The sequence below is a fragment of the Pseudocercospora fijiensis genome (assembly GCF_000340215.1).
Source record: "Pseudocercospora fijiensis CIRAD86 unplaced genomic scaffold MYCFIscaffold_10, whole genome shotgun sequence".
In the NCBI taxonomy this organism is placed as follows: domain Eukaryota; kingdom Fungi; phylum Ascomycota; class Dothideomycetes; order Mycosphaerellales; family Mycosphaerellaceae; genus Pseudocercospora; species Pseudocercospora fijiensis.
Window position 1 is genome coordinate 2,422,598 of NW_006921541.1, and position 16,103 is coordinate 2,438,700.

At 50.2% G+C, this 16,103-nt stretch overlaps 6 protein-coding genes across 6 annotated transcripts; 4 read left to right on the top strand and 2 right to left on the bottom strand.

Annotated features, from left to right (window-relative positions):
• Window positions 1-89: 89 nt before the first annotated feature.
• Window positions 90-1,608, top strand: MYCFIDRAFT_179431 (uncharacterized protein; the record flags this gene model as incomplete). Its single annotated transcript, XM_007933515.1, has 10 exons — window positions 90-95; window positions 127-152; window positions 180-253; window positions 292-321; window positions 346-658; window positions 690-989; window positions 1,064-1,135; window positions 1,165-1,226; window positions 1,260-1,315; window positions 1,342-1,608. The coding sequence occupies 10 exons, from the start codon at window positions 90-92 to the stop codon at window positions 1,606-1,608; spliced, it is 1,206 nt and encodes a 401-aa protein (XP_007931706.1).
• A 54-nt stretch (window positions 1,609-1,662) lies between these two features.
• MYCFIDRAFT_101280 (uncharacterized protein) lies at window positions 1,663-2,354 on the top strand (the record flags this gene model as incomplete). The annotated part of the gene is made up of 3 exons (XM_007933516.1): window positions 1,663-1,745; window positions 1,802-2,202; window positions 2,254-2,354. Coding segments are annotated over 3 exons (585 nt in total), but the record flags the coding sequence as incomplete, so codon positions are not given.
• Window positions 2,355-4,045: 1,691 nt separating this feature from the next.
• MYCFIDRAFT_191284 (glycoside hydrolase family 18 protein) lies at window positions 4,046-5,508 on the top strand (the record flags this gene model as incomplete). The annotated part of the gene is made up of 2 exons (XM_007933517.1): window positions 4,046-4,230; window positions 4,284-5,508. 2 exons carry the CDS (start codon window positions 4,046-4,048, stop codon window positions 5,506-5,508), a joined length of 1,410 nt encoding a protein of 469 aa, XP_007931708.1.
• A 4,290-nt stretch (window positions 5,509-9,798) lies between these two features.
• Window positions 9,799-10,775, bottom strand: MYCFIDRAFT_179434 (uncharacterized protein; the record flags this gene model as incomplete). Its single annotated transcript, XM_007933518.1, has 4 exons — window positions 9,799-9,820; window positions 9,843-10,047; window positions 10,073-10,463; window positions 10,500-10,775. 4 exons carry the CDS (start codon window positions 10,773-10,775, stop codon window positions 9,799-9,801), a joined length of 894 nt encoding a protein of 297 aa, XP_007931709.1.
• A 68-nt stretch (window positions 10,776-10,843) lies between these two features.
• MYCFIDRAFT_212607 (uncharacterized protein) lies at window positions 10,844-13,016 on the top strand. The gene is made up of 2 exons (XM_007933519.1): window positions 10,844-11,595; window positions 11,649-13,016. Exons 1-2 carry the CDS (start codon window positions 11,088-11,090, stop codon window positions 12,872-12,874), a joined length of 1,734 nt encoding a protein of 577 aa, XP_007931710.1. The 5' UTR covers window positions 10,844-11,087; the 3' UTR covers window positions 12,875-13,016.
• A 1,300-nt stretch (window positions 13,017-14,316) lies between these two features.
• MYCFIDRAFT_87264 (uncharacterized protein) lies at window positions 14,317-15,837 on the bottom strand (the record flags this gene model as incomplete). The annotated part of the gene is made up of 3 exons (XM_007933520.1): window positions 15,479-15,837; window positions 14,574-15,428; window positions 14,317-14,506 (listed from the first exon to the last, which is right to left on the bottom strand). Exons 1-3 carry the CDS (start codon window positions 15,643-15,645, stop codon window positions 14,317-14,319), a joined length of 1,212 nt encoding a protein of 403 aa, XP_007931711.1. The 5' UTR covers window positions 15,646-15,837.
• Window positions 15,838-16,103: the final 266 nt, after the last annotated feature.

Sequence of the window (16,103 nt, forward strand, 5' to 3'; positions counted from 1 at the left end):
AGGGGCTTCTTGTCGTTTCCTGCTATTCATAGACGGTTATTGCATCTTTTCAAGCGTATTTGAAGGTCTTGCGTCTTACGGGATGTCATATGCAGGTTAGCGAAAGCAAGATCTGACTGCATGTAGACTGTGCCTGCAGGATGCAAGCACATGTCGAGAGCAAGAGCACCGCATTGTAGGCATGTTGCAACTTTGGGCAGCATCAGCCATTTTGCTCGAAGCGATGCGTCCCGCAAGGCAATTGCCCTGAAGTGTGCAGGCAATCGTCGCGGCTGAAGTGTCCTATGCAAGTCATTGTGAGACCATTCTTGCGAAGGATCGGTGGCATTGATGATGATGGTCCAGGTACAGTAACATCGGCTGACTGTCTTTCGTCGCAGCTTAAATCGAGGCAGAAATCGTCTTTCACGCTTCTCCTGCATTGGTGCAGCACCAACGCAGGAGAGCCTCCCCTTTCTGGGGCAATGCCGACTGCAGAGACATCCGGCGTCTCGCAAACCAGCGTATCGGAGCGAATGGTGTTCTCTGCGCTTTGCTCTGTCCTTCCGAATCCTGACCTCTTCGCAGGCGGGGAGGACAATCACCAGATATGCCGTACCACAGCGCATACAGTCAACGCACTGCCGGACGACGCACGCTGTAGCGGTTCTCTACAGCTGTGTGCAGTCGGCGGCTGGCATGTCCTGAAGTGCGACTGCGGGAGTTGTTCAGAGTGCGAGTGAATGGAGATGCGGTCTGCTGACAGACGGGTTGGACATGAGCATTGTAGTAGTTGGAGTAAGAGTTGTGAGATCTGCGCAAGAGATGCCGGCGCCAAGGGAGCGCATCACCGCCACCGCCTGGTGCGAACACCATCCCCTTCCCCTGGCACGCGGTGAAACGGCGACCCATGCATTGTTGGTTTCAAACTGCTGGGATTGTTGCTGGTGGCAACTGCGCGCCGCTCCATCGTTCTGTGGTGTGCATCTCGGCCATGCTCGTTCGTGGGCGTGTACATATATTATAATAATAATCGTTTGGAGGGAGCGTTGCGCAACACCCCGATGCACTAACGTTAGAATAGTTCTACCACCGCCCCGGCTCTCGCATCGTCTGTGTCCAACTGGTACAGGGAGAGTTTTATGATGCGCAGCACGTGCGGGTAGATGCCAGACAGCCTTGCAGACACCCGCCAAAGACTACTACTGGCACCAAGGCCAAAGGCTACTCCTGCTGTCTTCCTACCAGTGCATAGCGAATACGGCTTGCGCACCACCAAGGGAGTGTCGGGCAAACAAAAGAGCTGGGCGTGGAGGGAAGCTGTGTCTGCGTCTGCGTGGTGCAACCGATCCATTCACCCAGCATATCCTGGACGGACATCTCACTGCAGCTACGCGTCTATACCGGCAGCTGCTACACCCAAGACACCTGCAGCTGGCCAACGAGCCCGAGTCCGACAGACTTACCCCCGCGAGACCTCCTCGGGCTGCACAGCGCGCGCATAGCACACTACCAACGCCGTGTCCTACATTCATCCCACCTATATTCTTTTCCAGCACCGACCTATACCACTCCTACCTCACCCACTCCGATCCGACGACATCGCGAACCGGCCCGCCTCCCATATAGGAACCATAATCTATCAATTCTCAGAAGCACGCCATGGTCGACGACGCGCATAGAATAACCATTACCATCTGCGGCGATGGAGGTTGCGGCAAATCTTCCATCACACTGCGTCTTGTCCGCAGCCAATGGACGCATGAGTACGTGTACTGGATATCCTAGCATTCCAATGCAAAGCCTAACGCCCGTCATGCAGCTACGATCCGACCATCGAAGACTCGTATTCCGTCACGCGTAGCGTCGACGGCACCACCTATTCGCTGGAGCTGACAGACACTGCCGGTCAAGAAGAATACCGAGGCTTGTGGTCTGGATCAAATTTGAGATCCGATGCTTTCTTACTGGTGTACGATATCACACAAGCGAATTCACTACACTCACTGGAGTACTTCAACCAGTTGATCGATCAAGAACGAGAGATCCGACTATCGAAAGGGCAGGTGCTACCTGTTTGCTTAGTAGCAGGAAACAAATGCGACCTCCAGGGCATACGGCAAGTCGGTGCAAGAGAAGGGCTCGAATGGGCGCGAAATCGAGGATATGGATTTATGGAGACCAGTGCGCGTGAGATGGTGAACATTGAGGAGACATTTGCGCGTGAGTGAGCTTTCCTCATGAAATATGCACAGGCTAATCGTGTCGGCTTAGTGCTGGTCCGACGAGTAGTTGGCGCTCGCAAACAGCACGAAGAGGGTGTTACTCCGAATCTGCCCTCTTCGACTGCTAGGACACGACCACTTGAGCCTCTACGCAGCGTCCACGACGAAAAGGTGCTTCCTCCAGAGCCAGATTGGGAGGCTGCTGAGGAGTTCAAGAAGAAGCGATGGTGGCACAAGCTTAGTTGCTGGTAAGCTCTCACCGCTTCTCGCTTCCTCACTTGCTTGCGAGCCGTGCGTGACTTCCGCCTCCTGCAACCCTCCTGAGGAGCTGGCAGTGCGACAGCTAAGCAAGGTGTTGGGCTACCATGCGCTCATCACGACAACGCACATCTTGTGCGTGCGTACGTGCTCGCCGTCCGCTGCCACTCACCGCAGTCACAAAAAGCACGGCGTCGACATCAACCCGGCCCCCCCGACTTTTCGTGAAATATGGCAAACACGTGCAGCGACTTCGATCTACTGCACGTCAACCTTACGACTATGAAGACGTTTTGACGCCAACATGGAGCTGCAGAGATGCGGGCTCCCCCACTACATACCCTCTGGGCTTCACGAATTTCCTTGAAAAAAATGAGATACCCGATTATATCTCCTACGGCACTACCTTTACCATCTTGGAACAACATTGGCGATGTAATTAATACACTGGGCACGGAGAATCTGGATTTGCACTAAAAGCAATGCATGGGGACCAGATGTATTCATACTTGAGCGACATCATTCATACTTCTGAAGCGTGTGTATTCCTACTACATAATCAACGAGACCACGATGAACGTCTGCAAACGTCATTCTCTCTAGGCGTTTCATGATCGGGTACCTTGCAGATTCGCTGTTTGGACGACTGTGGGCCGTCACATCTACTTACCACACAATGCTGGCAGTATCGAGTAGCAGATGGCATCTCTGAGTGGGAAGCGCCACTTTGTATTCAGATCGAGTGGTGAAGGCATGGGTTACACGATGAAGGCCATGTGAGGGCGCTTCTTTTTTGCAGGCAAGAACTGGTTCGTCGGCGAATCTTCGCTAATGAGCATGTAATGGTAGGTTTCTTCACGCTGGGAGCGACCAGGCTTACTGGCCTATTGCAGATCCTCTCCATTAGACACCCTGGTCTTCACGCCATCCAATGATTCAAAGGCGATGCTGAAACCGGGGCCTGACTTGGAGAATAGGCAAGGACCCTCACCAACCTTAACTTCGATCAAGTTCGATGCTCTCATCACACTGCCTCTCAGAAACAGGACAGTCGAGAAGCGAGACGCTATTCATCACGGAAGCTCTACGGAATCACCGGATACGAGGTTGATTGAGACACATGGCACACCTTTGCGTGCTCAGATGCAGGCTGTCACTGCACAAGAAACGTCGCACAAGGTGCTTCCAGCACGCGCGCGTTTGAGATACATCCAGAAGCATGGGCACGCATTGGGCGGGTCTGCAATCTCGTGGCCAGGCTTTCAGCATGCCTACTTAGTCGACTTCCATTGTCCTCTCACTTTGCAGAATCTCGAGACACTGAGACCTTTGCGCCTCAAGAAGACAACAGGCTTCTCGTCCGACTTCACATTCATTCCTTTACAAGTATCTGCTCACCGCCAGAGCAGTCACTTCACTCTTACCTCACTAGACATCACGAGCCGTTGAACGGCACCACAACCTCTTGAGAGCAGACCTTGTTCTTCATCAGACCAACACCTTTCTGGGGAATTTCACTTGACTTTACCTTTACCTGGGCCCTTGACTTTTGACAAGCCTTGAGGCTGCCGACCATCGACGACATGCTCGGTTTTAAGATCGCGGCTCTTGCCTTCTTTACTGCACTAGTCAGTGCGTCCAGCCTTATACACAAGAGCATACCAATCAAACACGATCATTTGCACGAGAAAGTGCGAAGCAGGAATAATGCAGCGGCATCTGGACATGTCACGCAAAAAGGCTTCAAGACGATAGGATACTACGCGAGGTAAGTCTTATTACCTTCGTCTCGCTCCCACAATGAAACTGACAACCGACCAGCTGGGCAATCTACGGACGCAATTGGCCCCCACAGAACATACAGCGCGAAGCATTAACACACGTTCTCTACGCCTTCGCAGGCATCAACAACAAAACCGGCGAAGCCTACCTCACCGACGAATACGCCGACATCCAAAAACAATTCGACGGCGACGTGCCGGACAACAAAACCACAAACCTCTACGGCAACCTCAAACAACTCTACCTCCACAAGAAAAAAAACCGAAACCTCAAAACCCTCCTGAGCATCGGAGGCTGGAACCTTCGCACCTACTTCGCTCCCGCCCTCTCCACCCCCACCGGTAGAAAAACTTTCGCCCAAACCTCCGTCCAACTCCTCAAAGACCATGGTTTCGACGGTTTGGACATCGACTGGGAATATCCAAACTCCACCTCGCAAGCCTCCGACCTCGTCGACACGGCCCGTCTCTTCCGTGAAGAACTCGACGCTTACTCCGCGAACCTCACTTCCCATCCACATTTCTTATTAACGATGGCTGTCCCCGCCGGACCCGAAAATTTTCAACACTTTGACCTGCCCAAACTCAACCCATACGTCGATTTTTTGAACCTCATGGCCTACGATTATCAAGGAGCGTCTTTCTCGAATTTCTCGGGCCACAATTCGAATTTTTTCAAGAGTCAACGCAATCCCCAGGGGACGGATTTTTGTACGCAGGATGCGCTGGAGTATTATATTGGGACTGGAGGGCCTTATCAAGCGGGGAATGGGGCGGGGAATTGGACGTGGAGCGGGAGTGGGTTTCCGGCTGAGAAGATCATGTTGGGGATGCCGTTGTATGGCAGATCTTTCGCCAACACGTCAGGACCCGGGACGAGGTTTTCTCAGCCGATGGATGGGAGTTGGGAGGCGGGGGTTTGGGATTATAAAGACTTGCCTTTCAATGGATCGCGGGTGCAATATGATTACGATGTCGTTGCGTCGTGGAGTATGGGTGGGAAGGGGAATCATTCGCGGTATATGGTTTCTTACGATGAGCCGGCGATTGCGTTGAAGAAGGCCGAGGCGATTTCAGGGTTGGGGTTGGGGGGTGCCATGTGGTGGGAGTTGAGTGGAGACTTGCCGGTGAATTCGTCGAGGAGTTTGATTGGGACGGTTAAGGAGCATTTGTTGCGGTGTGGGGGGTTGGAACAGTGTCGGAATGTTCTTGATTATCCTTATAGTAAGTATAAGAATTTGAGGGAGGGGATGCCGGGGCAGTAGAGAGGGAGGGAGGGAGGGAGGGAGGGAGGGAAGGAGGGAGGGAAGGAGGGAAGGAGGGAAGGAGGGAAGGAGGGAAGGAGGGAAGGAGGGAAGGAGGGAAGGAGGGAGGGAGGAGGTTGGATTGGACTAGATTGGATATCGACAGGTTCATACATGTACTGTGCTTTGGTCTGGCCTCTGCCATAACGTATACAAATTTTCACACTTTCCACGCCCAGAATTGTAAGCATATGCACGTGGCCGTAGATTTGTTGTGGCGTTCAGATCTACGCTTAGCGACAGCGCTAATGCACTTCGGCCTCGTGCCGTCGAACAAAACGCGGTGCAGGAGGAGCACACGTTTTGTTCTGCCTGCTTTTCATGGCAAACCGTATAATACCTAAAGCGCTAGGATACGCTACGCCGGCAAGTTCCTGCCGTAGCGGACTCGGCAAGATGTAGAAGTCCGCGCCGTAGTGTACGTAACTATAGAAAACGTAATCTCGTCGTCGCTGCGCGTCGCAGTTGCTAGGTCGACCGTAGTAGTAGTAGTACGATTTCCGCTAGCATACTAAAGGTCGATAGTAAGAGGTCGTACGGTCGCAATTTAATAGATTTCGCACTGTTTTAAAAGACTTTAACGACCCCGCATTCTCTACTAATAGATACTAGGTATATTACTAGAAATAAAGCTAAAGTTTATTAGCAAAATAGCGGTATAGCTAAATCCGAGGTATTGTTTATATTGCAGTAGAAATACGTATAGAAGTATTACTTATAGACTATAGACTTAATAGATCTATATAGTAGGCGCGCCTATTAATACCCTAGTAGTATATAATACTATAGTTGTCGTAGAACAAGCCTATAGGCAGAGGTACGAGCTAGTACTACTACTACTACTATTAGTTAGAGGGCGGCGCAATACTATATAGAACACTAGGCGCGATTTAAGTCGCGTTTCTATACAAATTTATATAGATATTACTATTAACTAGCGCGAGTAGTATTCGCTAAGGTATTATCGCGTTCTCTATCGCAATCTTAGGCTCCTACCTCGCGTTCTTACTCTTCCTCTTACTACTACTACTACCCTACGCCCTCTGCTTATTCTTGCTCTTACCGACTATCGCGTCTACGGCAGTCGCGTTAATAGTAATATTTTAGTTAATAATCGGACGGTAGAAGGACGATAGTATCTCTAGAGGTATAGGAAGTTGTAACGGTATAGGATTCGCGCGCGCGGTAAGGTTAATCTTAGCGCCGGTCGTAGTATTATTATAGTCGTCTACTAATAGCGACAAGGCGCGTTATCTTAACTCGCCGCTAATATTGCGGACAAGACTAATAAAGTTGTTAATAACGTAGTCGCGATAAGGACTATCGAGCGGCTTACTTTTAGTAGTTAGTCGCTTTTTAATCTTATATAGTAGTTGTCGCATATTATTATAAAGCTTACGGAATTAAAGCTAGTAAGTAGGTACGGTCGTACGGTCGCAATTTAAGGGCGCGGCTAGCGTACGAAGGTTATTATAATAGTTAAGTCTACCGTCGTTAAACATAGCTATCTAGCGGTCGTAATTATGTGTCTTAATTAGCCTATATTCTATTGCTTTGTAAGCGGACTAAATATAGCGACAAAGGACACTATTTTAACGGAAGAATTTGCAGTCGTAGGTTAGGTCGTCGGATATAGGCTTCTACTTATAATATACCTCCGGATCTTCGGCATAGTTAATCTTAACGCTAATTGCCTACTAAAGCTTCTACGGAAGTCGTAGAAAGAAGTAGGCAATCTCGTTACTATCGGTTGTCTATAGATAGACCTTCGTACGCGCCGCGAAGATATCGTTATTAGCTCGAAGGTCGTATTTAGCTAACTTCTTAATTACTCGCATTGCCGTCCCTTTAAGTATATAATCGCGCTTTATAATAGTCTTAAACTCGCCGTGTTTAAGCACTAAATGCTAGCCTTCGAGCTAGTTAGTATTTAATATCTATTCGACGATAGTAGGCGCGCTAGAGACAGCGTAATAATAGTGCTTACAAATTAGCGCTATATTGTCTTTAAGCTCTTTCTATAAATAGCGGAGGTCTAACTAATAGTCGTCGTCGTCGCTCTCTAGTATAAGGGTACTATCTTTACGTATAGCGCGTAGAAGACTCGCCCTTACTAAATTAAGTAACTTAAGAGTGCCTTTACGGCTTCTTCTCGAGAAGGCGAAGGTATATAGGTGCCGCTTCGTATCTATATATTTCTCGCTCTTAAATCGCTTATCTAACGTCCGTTTAATATATATATAGCAAAGAAGGTGCTTTATAGTAGGAAACGCGATTATAATAGTACGCCGCTCTACCGCCGAGTCGTCTATAAGGAAGAAGATTGCTATCTAACTATAGTCGTTTAGATTAGTAGTATCGACTGTCTAGGCTTATATTTGCTTTAGCGCCGCGGCGACAATATTACCGTCGTTAGTCTTCGTAAGGAAGAACGCGACCTATCGTAGAGAGCCGTATTTGTCGCGTACTATAAGGATATAGAGCTGCTAGCCTAGATAGTTAGAATTATACGTCGCGTCTATCTATACTAAAACACGACTATATAAAATTCCTAAGCTATATTTTAATACAAATACGAGTATAGTAGTATCCTCGCCGTCGATCTATCTTTTTGCGTATACTTTAGCGTAAAAGAAGCCTTCTATTTAGCAGTATTAGCACGTTGTTTGTATAATTAAAACAATAGAATTCTAGGAATTCTAGGAATTCCGGGGTTCGGGGATTCGAGCGGGGTTTGCCGACGGGCTAATCCGTACAAAGCGGAGATCCGTAGTTAGCTAAAATCGTACCTCGGCTATACGGAAGCTCCCGATTTCGAACTTCGAGCAGTAAATAATACTAACTTAGTAATGTAAACATACCTTCTTCGAGCTATTTCCGACACTCCGCTATCTATTGCTCCTATATTAACGTACTTCTACTAAGCCTGCTATTCTTAAACACTTTGCGGTACTATCGGCCGCAGTTAATAACGTCGTCGCGCGATATCTACTCGCCGCCGGCGGCTTAGAAGGTCTCGTACGCGACTTTATAGTCCTTACTACGCATTCGATCCTATACTTAGTACAGCCGCTAGCTAGTATATACCTACTAACTAACTGCGTTCTAAAGAGCGCTATATAGGCGATATATATCTATTTTTTATAGGTAATAGCCTAGATAGTACTCGACTAGGCGCCGATTATTATGGAAGATAGTATAGCTAACTACTACGCGATTGCTATCCGGTTTATTTTTATTCTCGAGCGCTATATTCTTATTAACGCGTATAGTTAGCGGATACGCTACGGCTTCTTCTATCTTCTTTTCCTTCTTCTTTTTATATCTACTATAGTGCTTCTGCCTCTACTAATGCGCTTTAAAGCTAAATCGACACTTATATAATATATACTAGCGACTAAGTTTATCCGCTCGGCGCGCTATATATACTTAGAAGTTGTTAATATATAGCTAAATTATATTAAACTCTACCGCCGTTATAGTAAAGCCCTTCTCGCTATTATTATTATTAGGGTCGTCTAGAATAGCTAACTACTTCTTACGTAGCGCTCTTAGATTAGTAGGCGCGCGTAGAATAGTATATCTATCTTCGATAACTATTACTTTAATACGCTTTCTATAGCGACGAGGTATTAGCGCGCTATCGACTTTACTACTACTACCGTTACTATCGACCTTACTACTACTACTATTACTACCTTTCTTATCGCGTTCTTTAGCGCCTTCTTTACTATAGCCGCTATCCTTACTATCCTCTAACGCCTAGTCCTTATTACTAGTATTTAGTAACTAAATACGCTTAACTAGAGGAGGCTTCGACGCGTTACGGTTATTAACGAGATAGTCGATAATATCGTCGCGTTCCGCCGGATTTAATAGGCTCGAAATAGATAGCCGCTTAGTTATAGAAGTAACGATTAACGCGACTTTTATAGTACTAGGTAGCGGCAGCGGCGATAACAAGGTCTCGGAAGCTATAATATAATAGAGATAGTGCTATTTTAATAAGAGCGAGTAAATACAAGGCGGCGATAATAATACCTCCTATAAAGCATATACTACTACGAGCGTATACTACTACGAGCGATAGTAAGGGCGACAATATAGGAAATAATAAACAAACGCGTCTACGCGCCGGACGGCCACGGCAGTAGAAACCACCGCTCCGTATCTTAGTCAGCGATGTTCTATTTCGGGTTGACCTAGGGTGGCTGACTGCTAGCGCTTTAGGTATTATACTAGCAGGCCTTTTCATTCGTTCATATAAGAGCGTCTCGCTTCTGTCCAAACCTCACTTCTTGCTGCCCCCTTCGAAAATCGCGAAATCTGCGCGCAAGCGGCGAGCCAGCGGTCTGGACTCCGGAATCAGCATGCGCACAGTCTCAGAGCCCTCCACGCATGCCGCCGATGCGTCCTTCCCACGTTGCCAGGAGCAGGGCACGCCCCGCTGCCTCTTGGAGCCGCCTTCGTGGTCTGTCTCGGCTTCTTTCTGACCGTTCTCTGTCGCTCCAACCATACCGTGCACGGGCAAGGGCAAGGGCGGGAGCTATAGCTGTGAGGCCGTTTTCAGAGGTTGATGATGAGCGGTAGCAAGGCCAGAGGGAGCAGGCAAGGGTCAGACGAGCAGCATGCGAACTTCGTCCATGTCCATTGTCCATGTACATAGCTGTCTTATGCCTATCCGCCGTCGGGAGCAGATGCAGGGTGGCACACACACGGCAGTGGGATATGAGGGTCATCATTGATGGGTGGTCGATCGCGTCTTCCGGAACGGCGGAAGCCAGGATGGCATTTTGGGACGGGCCTTGAGCCTGCAATGCGATAATTTTGGTCTGCCTCAGAACTCTCATCGACACCTGCCAGCAGCGCATCTGGTTGGACCGTGGGGACACGAGTGAATGGTCGCAGCACATTCTCTACAGCAAGTGAGTGGTTTGAGTCGCTCATTCGACGGTGCGCGAGATGCCGCCTCGGCTGACATGTTCGAAATGCATGCAAATGGGGAGGGTCAGGCCAGGCCCGGCCCAGATTGATGAGAGCAGCAGACTGATCAGTGAGCAGAGAGGCGATGCAACACGGCGCACCCCGGGCTCGAGCTTTCGCTGGTCAGACATCTCACGCCGGCCCTTGCCCTTGCCCCTGCCATTGCACGTTGTCTCCAGGGCTCGCTGCGAATGGTCGGCTTGGTGCATGGCGGCGGGCAGGTGGGGCGTGCAACAGAGTTCCATGCTAACCTTCGCTCGCATTAGTACGGTAAGCATGAGCATCACTCGAGACCGCGTCTGGAAGGCGCAGTGGAAAGGAAGTTCTTTGGCTCACACACCACATCTCACCCACGACGCCAGCCCTTCACGCCAGAGCAATATTCGCGACCTTGGCGCCAGACCGTGTCTCATACCTTCATAACGCCCATCACCCTCGCCGCTCTCCCCGAACTGCACCCAAGTCGCTCCCTTCCTCGGCCCCAAGCACCCAGCTGTCTTGTTCCCGTCCCGTCACCAAGCTCTGCCGAGCACGACAACACATCCACCACACACGCCATGACCACCAGAACGGCGGGCGGCAACGCTGCCTTCCACAACTTCCACAATGACTATGCTCACATCGCCGACCCCAACGAGCGACGACGTCTCGCCCTTGCTGAGATCGACAAGGCACCGTTCGGTTGGTACCATGTGCGTGCCGTCGCCGTCGCCGGCATTGGTTTCTTCACCGACGCCTACGACATTTTCGCCATTGGAATCGTGACCACCATGTTGGGTGTCGTCTACTGGCAGGACCCGTCTATCAAGAAATCGGCACAAGGAAAGATCCCAGTCCACGCCGATACTGCTATCAAGGTCGCGACCTCGGGCGGTACTGTTGTTGGGCAGCTTGGCTTTGGCTTCCTCGCCGATGTCGTCGGTCGGAAGAGGATGTACGGTCTTGAGTTGATCATCATCATCTTCGCAACTCTCGCTCAGGCCCTGTCGTCAAACTCTCCCTCCATGTCCATCGTCGGAACCATTATCTTCTGGCGTGTGCTCATGGGTATCGGTATCGGTGGTGGTAAGTTGACCTCCACATTCCCTTTCGAGCTACTGCCACTGACTCGCCACCAGACTACCCTCTTTCCTCAGTCATCACTTCCGAGTTCGCTACCACCAAGTGGAGAGGAGCCATGATGGGAGCTGTCTTTGCCCAGCAGGGTCTTGGACAGTTCGGTGCTGGTATCATTGCGCTCATCGTCACCGTCGGTTTCAAGGGCTCTCTCCAGAGTGCTACCAGCCAGGCTACTTGTGATGGCGTCTGCCGAGAGGCCGTCGACAAGATGTGGCGTGTCATCATTGGAATGGGCGCCGTTCCGGGTTGCATTGCTCTCTACTTCCGTCTCACCATCCCCGAGACTCCTCGATACACCTTCGATGTCTCCCGCGATGTTGTCAAGGCTGGCTCCGACATCAAGGCCTACCTCAGTGGAACCGCCGAGGGTATTCCAGATGAGGTTGCCCGCGTCAGCAGCATGCGCGACAACGCACCAAAGCTCGACGTTCCGAAGCCATCCTGGAGAGACTTCGGCACTCACATCATGCAGTGGAGATACGGCAAGGTCCTCTTCGGAACCGCTTCTTCCTGGTTCTTGCTCGATGTTGCCTTCTACGGTGTCGGTCTCAACAACTCCACTATCCTCCAGGCCATCGGATACGGCAAGGGCAACGACATGTACGAGTTCTTCTACAACATTGCTGTGGGTAATGTCATTCTGGTCTGCGCCGGTGCCATTCCAGGCTACTGGGTGACTGTCGCCCTCGTCGACACCATCGGCCGTAAGCCAATTCAGCTTATGGGCTTCATCATTCTCACCATCATCTTCTGCATCATGGGTTTCGCCTACCACCATATTGGCACGGGCGGTCTCTTGGCCTGCTACGTTATTGCCCAATTCTTCTTCAACTTCGGACCCAATTCAACCACCTTCATCGTGCCAGGAGAGTGCTTTCCAACCCGTTACCGATCTACCTGCCACGGCATCTCCGCCGCATCTGGCAAGGTCGGTTCCATCATTGCTCAGGCTGCCATCGCACCTCTCCGTACTCGTGGTGCAACCTCCACCAATGCGTCGCCATGGCTCAACCATGTCCTCGAGATCTTCGCCCTTTTCATGCTTCTAGGATGCTTCACCACTCTCCTGATCCCAGAGACCAAGAGACTTACCCTGGAGCAGCTCGCTGGTGAGGTTCCAGGCACCCCACAATACGACCCAGTACTCGCCGGTACCGCCAACCGCGTCGACTCGAGTCCATCAACGGAAGAGCACATCACCGAAATGGAGAAGGGCGAGCGTTAATGTTTTTTTTTCCAGATTGTCGTAAATTACAGCATAGACGGCGATGGTCATGATGAATGGATGCATACATGGACGAGCGTTGTCTAGCTTAGCGATACTTAAAGATACCACTGTGAATAATGAATCAACTGTATTCGTCCAATTCCTCTCTCTTGGCCTACGACAGCTACTCATCAACCCCGGTTTCTCTTTCGGTGATATACGTTGAAGAGATCAAAACTTTGTCAGGGTTCACCGATGTAACGATTCCACCCGCAAAAGTCCGTGATCAGGCATTGATTTTCCGTAAGTTACAACTCGGCCCGACTTTGCATCTTGAGTGTTAGTGAGTGAGTGACTTTCAAACTTAACTTATACTACCCTGTCACACAGTCTTTCTATAGTCATTATTAAGCTCTTTGATGTCGCTCCGCAGCTATTAGTAATAAAATAAAGCCCGGACATTAACTAGTATATTCTACCTATATAGCTCTCAGATATATAGATAGATAGATAGATATATCTTTCTTTATTCGATTAAAGAAGGTACGATACTGTTAACTTTTAACATGCCTGCTATATTTGCTAGGGAGTATAGCGATAATTGTATAGTGTACCTTGCAAAGTCAGCGAAAAGCGAAGTGCTTGCTTAGCATTAATATACTAGAGATTCGATATAGAGTGCTTCGATAGTAGCGATATCGAAGTTTGTCCCTAAAAATCCTACTTGCTTCGATAAGAGGAGATGGAAGTTTAATTCATTTCATTATAATGTTTGTGAGAGGGAAAAATAATCCGGACTTGTATTAATTACAGAAGACCGACCCACCGACCCACCGACCTCTACCGTAAAGAAAGAAACCTGGGACTGTGCAACCACACTCTCTCAACTGTCGAATTAAAAAGACCACCTCAAAACGTGCTCTCGGAAGACGAAAAAACTAAACCAACCTCCTTCTTCTTCTTCTTCTATTTCCTCCTACTCGACACCGGCACCAAAAAATTCTTATCCTTATCCTTACCACCCACCCCTTTCTCAGACCTTCGACTTGAGGCATGTCGGGAAGAAGAATGAGTATGTCGTCTCCTCGGCCTCGAAAAATCCACACAAGAAATCGAGTCCTCGGGGAAAACAGTCTTGACATCATCATCATCATCATCATCTGGGAAATTTTCCCAAGATTGCATCGATTCTTTCACGTCGAGTGGAGCGGTGGTGCTAGGGGGAAGAGAGATTGCGGCGGGGTAGTAACAGCTATTTGGGTTCCTGCTGGGGGCTTTGCTTGGGGCGTTGGAACCGATGGGGGGTGGGGGGAGGGGGATGGCGTCTTCTTGGGAGGAAGGACGGCGAGGTTTGATTGTTGTTGTTGTGGAGGAGCGGCGGCCTGAGTCGCTGTTGCGGTCGCGGTCGCGGTCGCGGCGGGAGCGGGAGGAGTGCATGCTGATGCCGCTGTCGTGGCGTTTTAGTTTTTCGGTGTCGTCGTGGCTGCTTCGACGGTATGTATGGGTGCTGTGACGGCTGTGTCGCGAAGTTGTGCTTTTCGGAGCTTCCAGGTAAAGAGGTTCTCGGGTTTTTTGCTCGGTGTCGAGGGGTAGAGTGCTCGTTCGCTTGATGCTGGCAGAAGCGCGACTGGCGGTAGACTTGGGTGCGTACTCTGGTGCAGGTTCAATGGCGCCCATTGTTCTGCTCCTCGTTGGCATTGGCCGGAGGTTGTCGTACCGTGAGATTGCTTGCTGGACTTCGTTATCATCGTTGTGGCCGGTTGCTTCGATCATCCTCATCGCTTGAGTGGAGCGAGGATGAGGACGACTGTGGGCTGACTCCGTGGTGCTGTAGTTGCGATGAGATCTTCTGCTTTCAGATTTTGGTGCTTGGGATAAAGCGGGGATCGACGGCGGCTTGGTCTCGGCTCTGGGTGGCGATGGCATCTTTCGCGGCTCATCCATAGAGTCCCTTGGTTTTGATCTGGATCGAGACATGTAGTTGAGGTGATCAGCCTCATCTCTGGCATTTCGGCCCTCTTCGCGTGTCATGGCGAACATGAGTGCGGCACCAGCAGCAGCGCCAAGAGCAGTCCCAATCAAAGTCTTGTTGGAGAAGCCGGTGTTAGTAGGAGCAGTACCGGTCCGAGTGATGCCTTGTGATGGTGCAACGGACTTGACGGACTTTGATGTGTTGGACGCCAGGTCAAGCGCGGTTTGCATTCGAGATCGAGCTCGGGATGCATTGGAAGCGGCGCTGCGTTTTGAGCGCGCGGACTCTGCTGTTGACTGTACATCGTCCCCTCCACCACTTTCAGCAACGTCCTTCTGCCATGTCAGGACTCGTGCACCTTGTTCAGGCGCCTCAGGAGCACCGCAGCAGCCTTGGTCGTCATGGGGTTGGCGGAAGATAAATTCGATCGTGTTGCCGTCAAGATCCTCTACGGCAGCGTTGAAGCACGAGCAGTTGTCATTGCGGTAGTCCGGAGCACCACTTGGTCGGCCTCCAGCATTGACAGCAGCAGTATAGCAGTTTCTGACTACATTCCGATCCTCGGCAAGGAAAGCGATGTGGTTCGGCGAAGGACGGGAACTGCTTTCTCTTCAGCGCTGAGTTTATATGTGTGGCTCGTGTCATCTCACCCGTATGGAGCCTGGGTTATAAAGAAGTCGGCGGAGTCAATACCGAAGCCAATCGAGTTCCCTTGGTGACCGATGAATCTGTATCCGAGCGGTGCGAGTGCAGCTTGGAAGAATGAGGTCGAGGAGGGAATGTGCGAGACGGTGAGTCCAAGATGCGAGACCGGCATGATGGCGCTGCAGTGTGAGGATAAGAATGCAAGGTTAAAAACGACAGTGGAGACGAAGGACGACAGTGCAACTCAAGATCGAGTGGCTGCAAGTAGGATAAGAATAATGGAGGTCGTGTAGCCGGGGAACGGTCGGTGGAGGTCGGTCTCAAGGTTGATAGCCAACGATTCCTCGTCGGAAGAAGGAACTATTAAGAGCTTACAAGTGGAAGAAAAAGGAAGAAGATCTTCTTGTTCGGAGCGACTGACCAGGCCCCAGAAAAGTTACAGATACTCACTCCCATATCTCCATACGCGATGTCTAACCACGGTCTTAGCGGGGGAACAAGTCATTGGTGGGTCGCACGTCACGGACCAGGACTGCTGAATCGCCGCCTGCAATAGCGTTATGGCCTGGTGAGGGATAGTTCTAGTCAACGACGTAGCAGGAATAGCTGAGGCGTGCTATAACGACACTG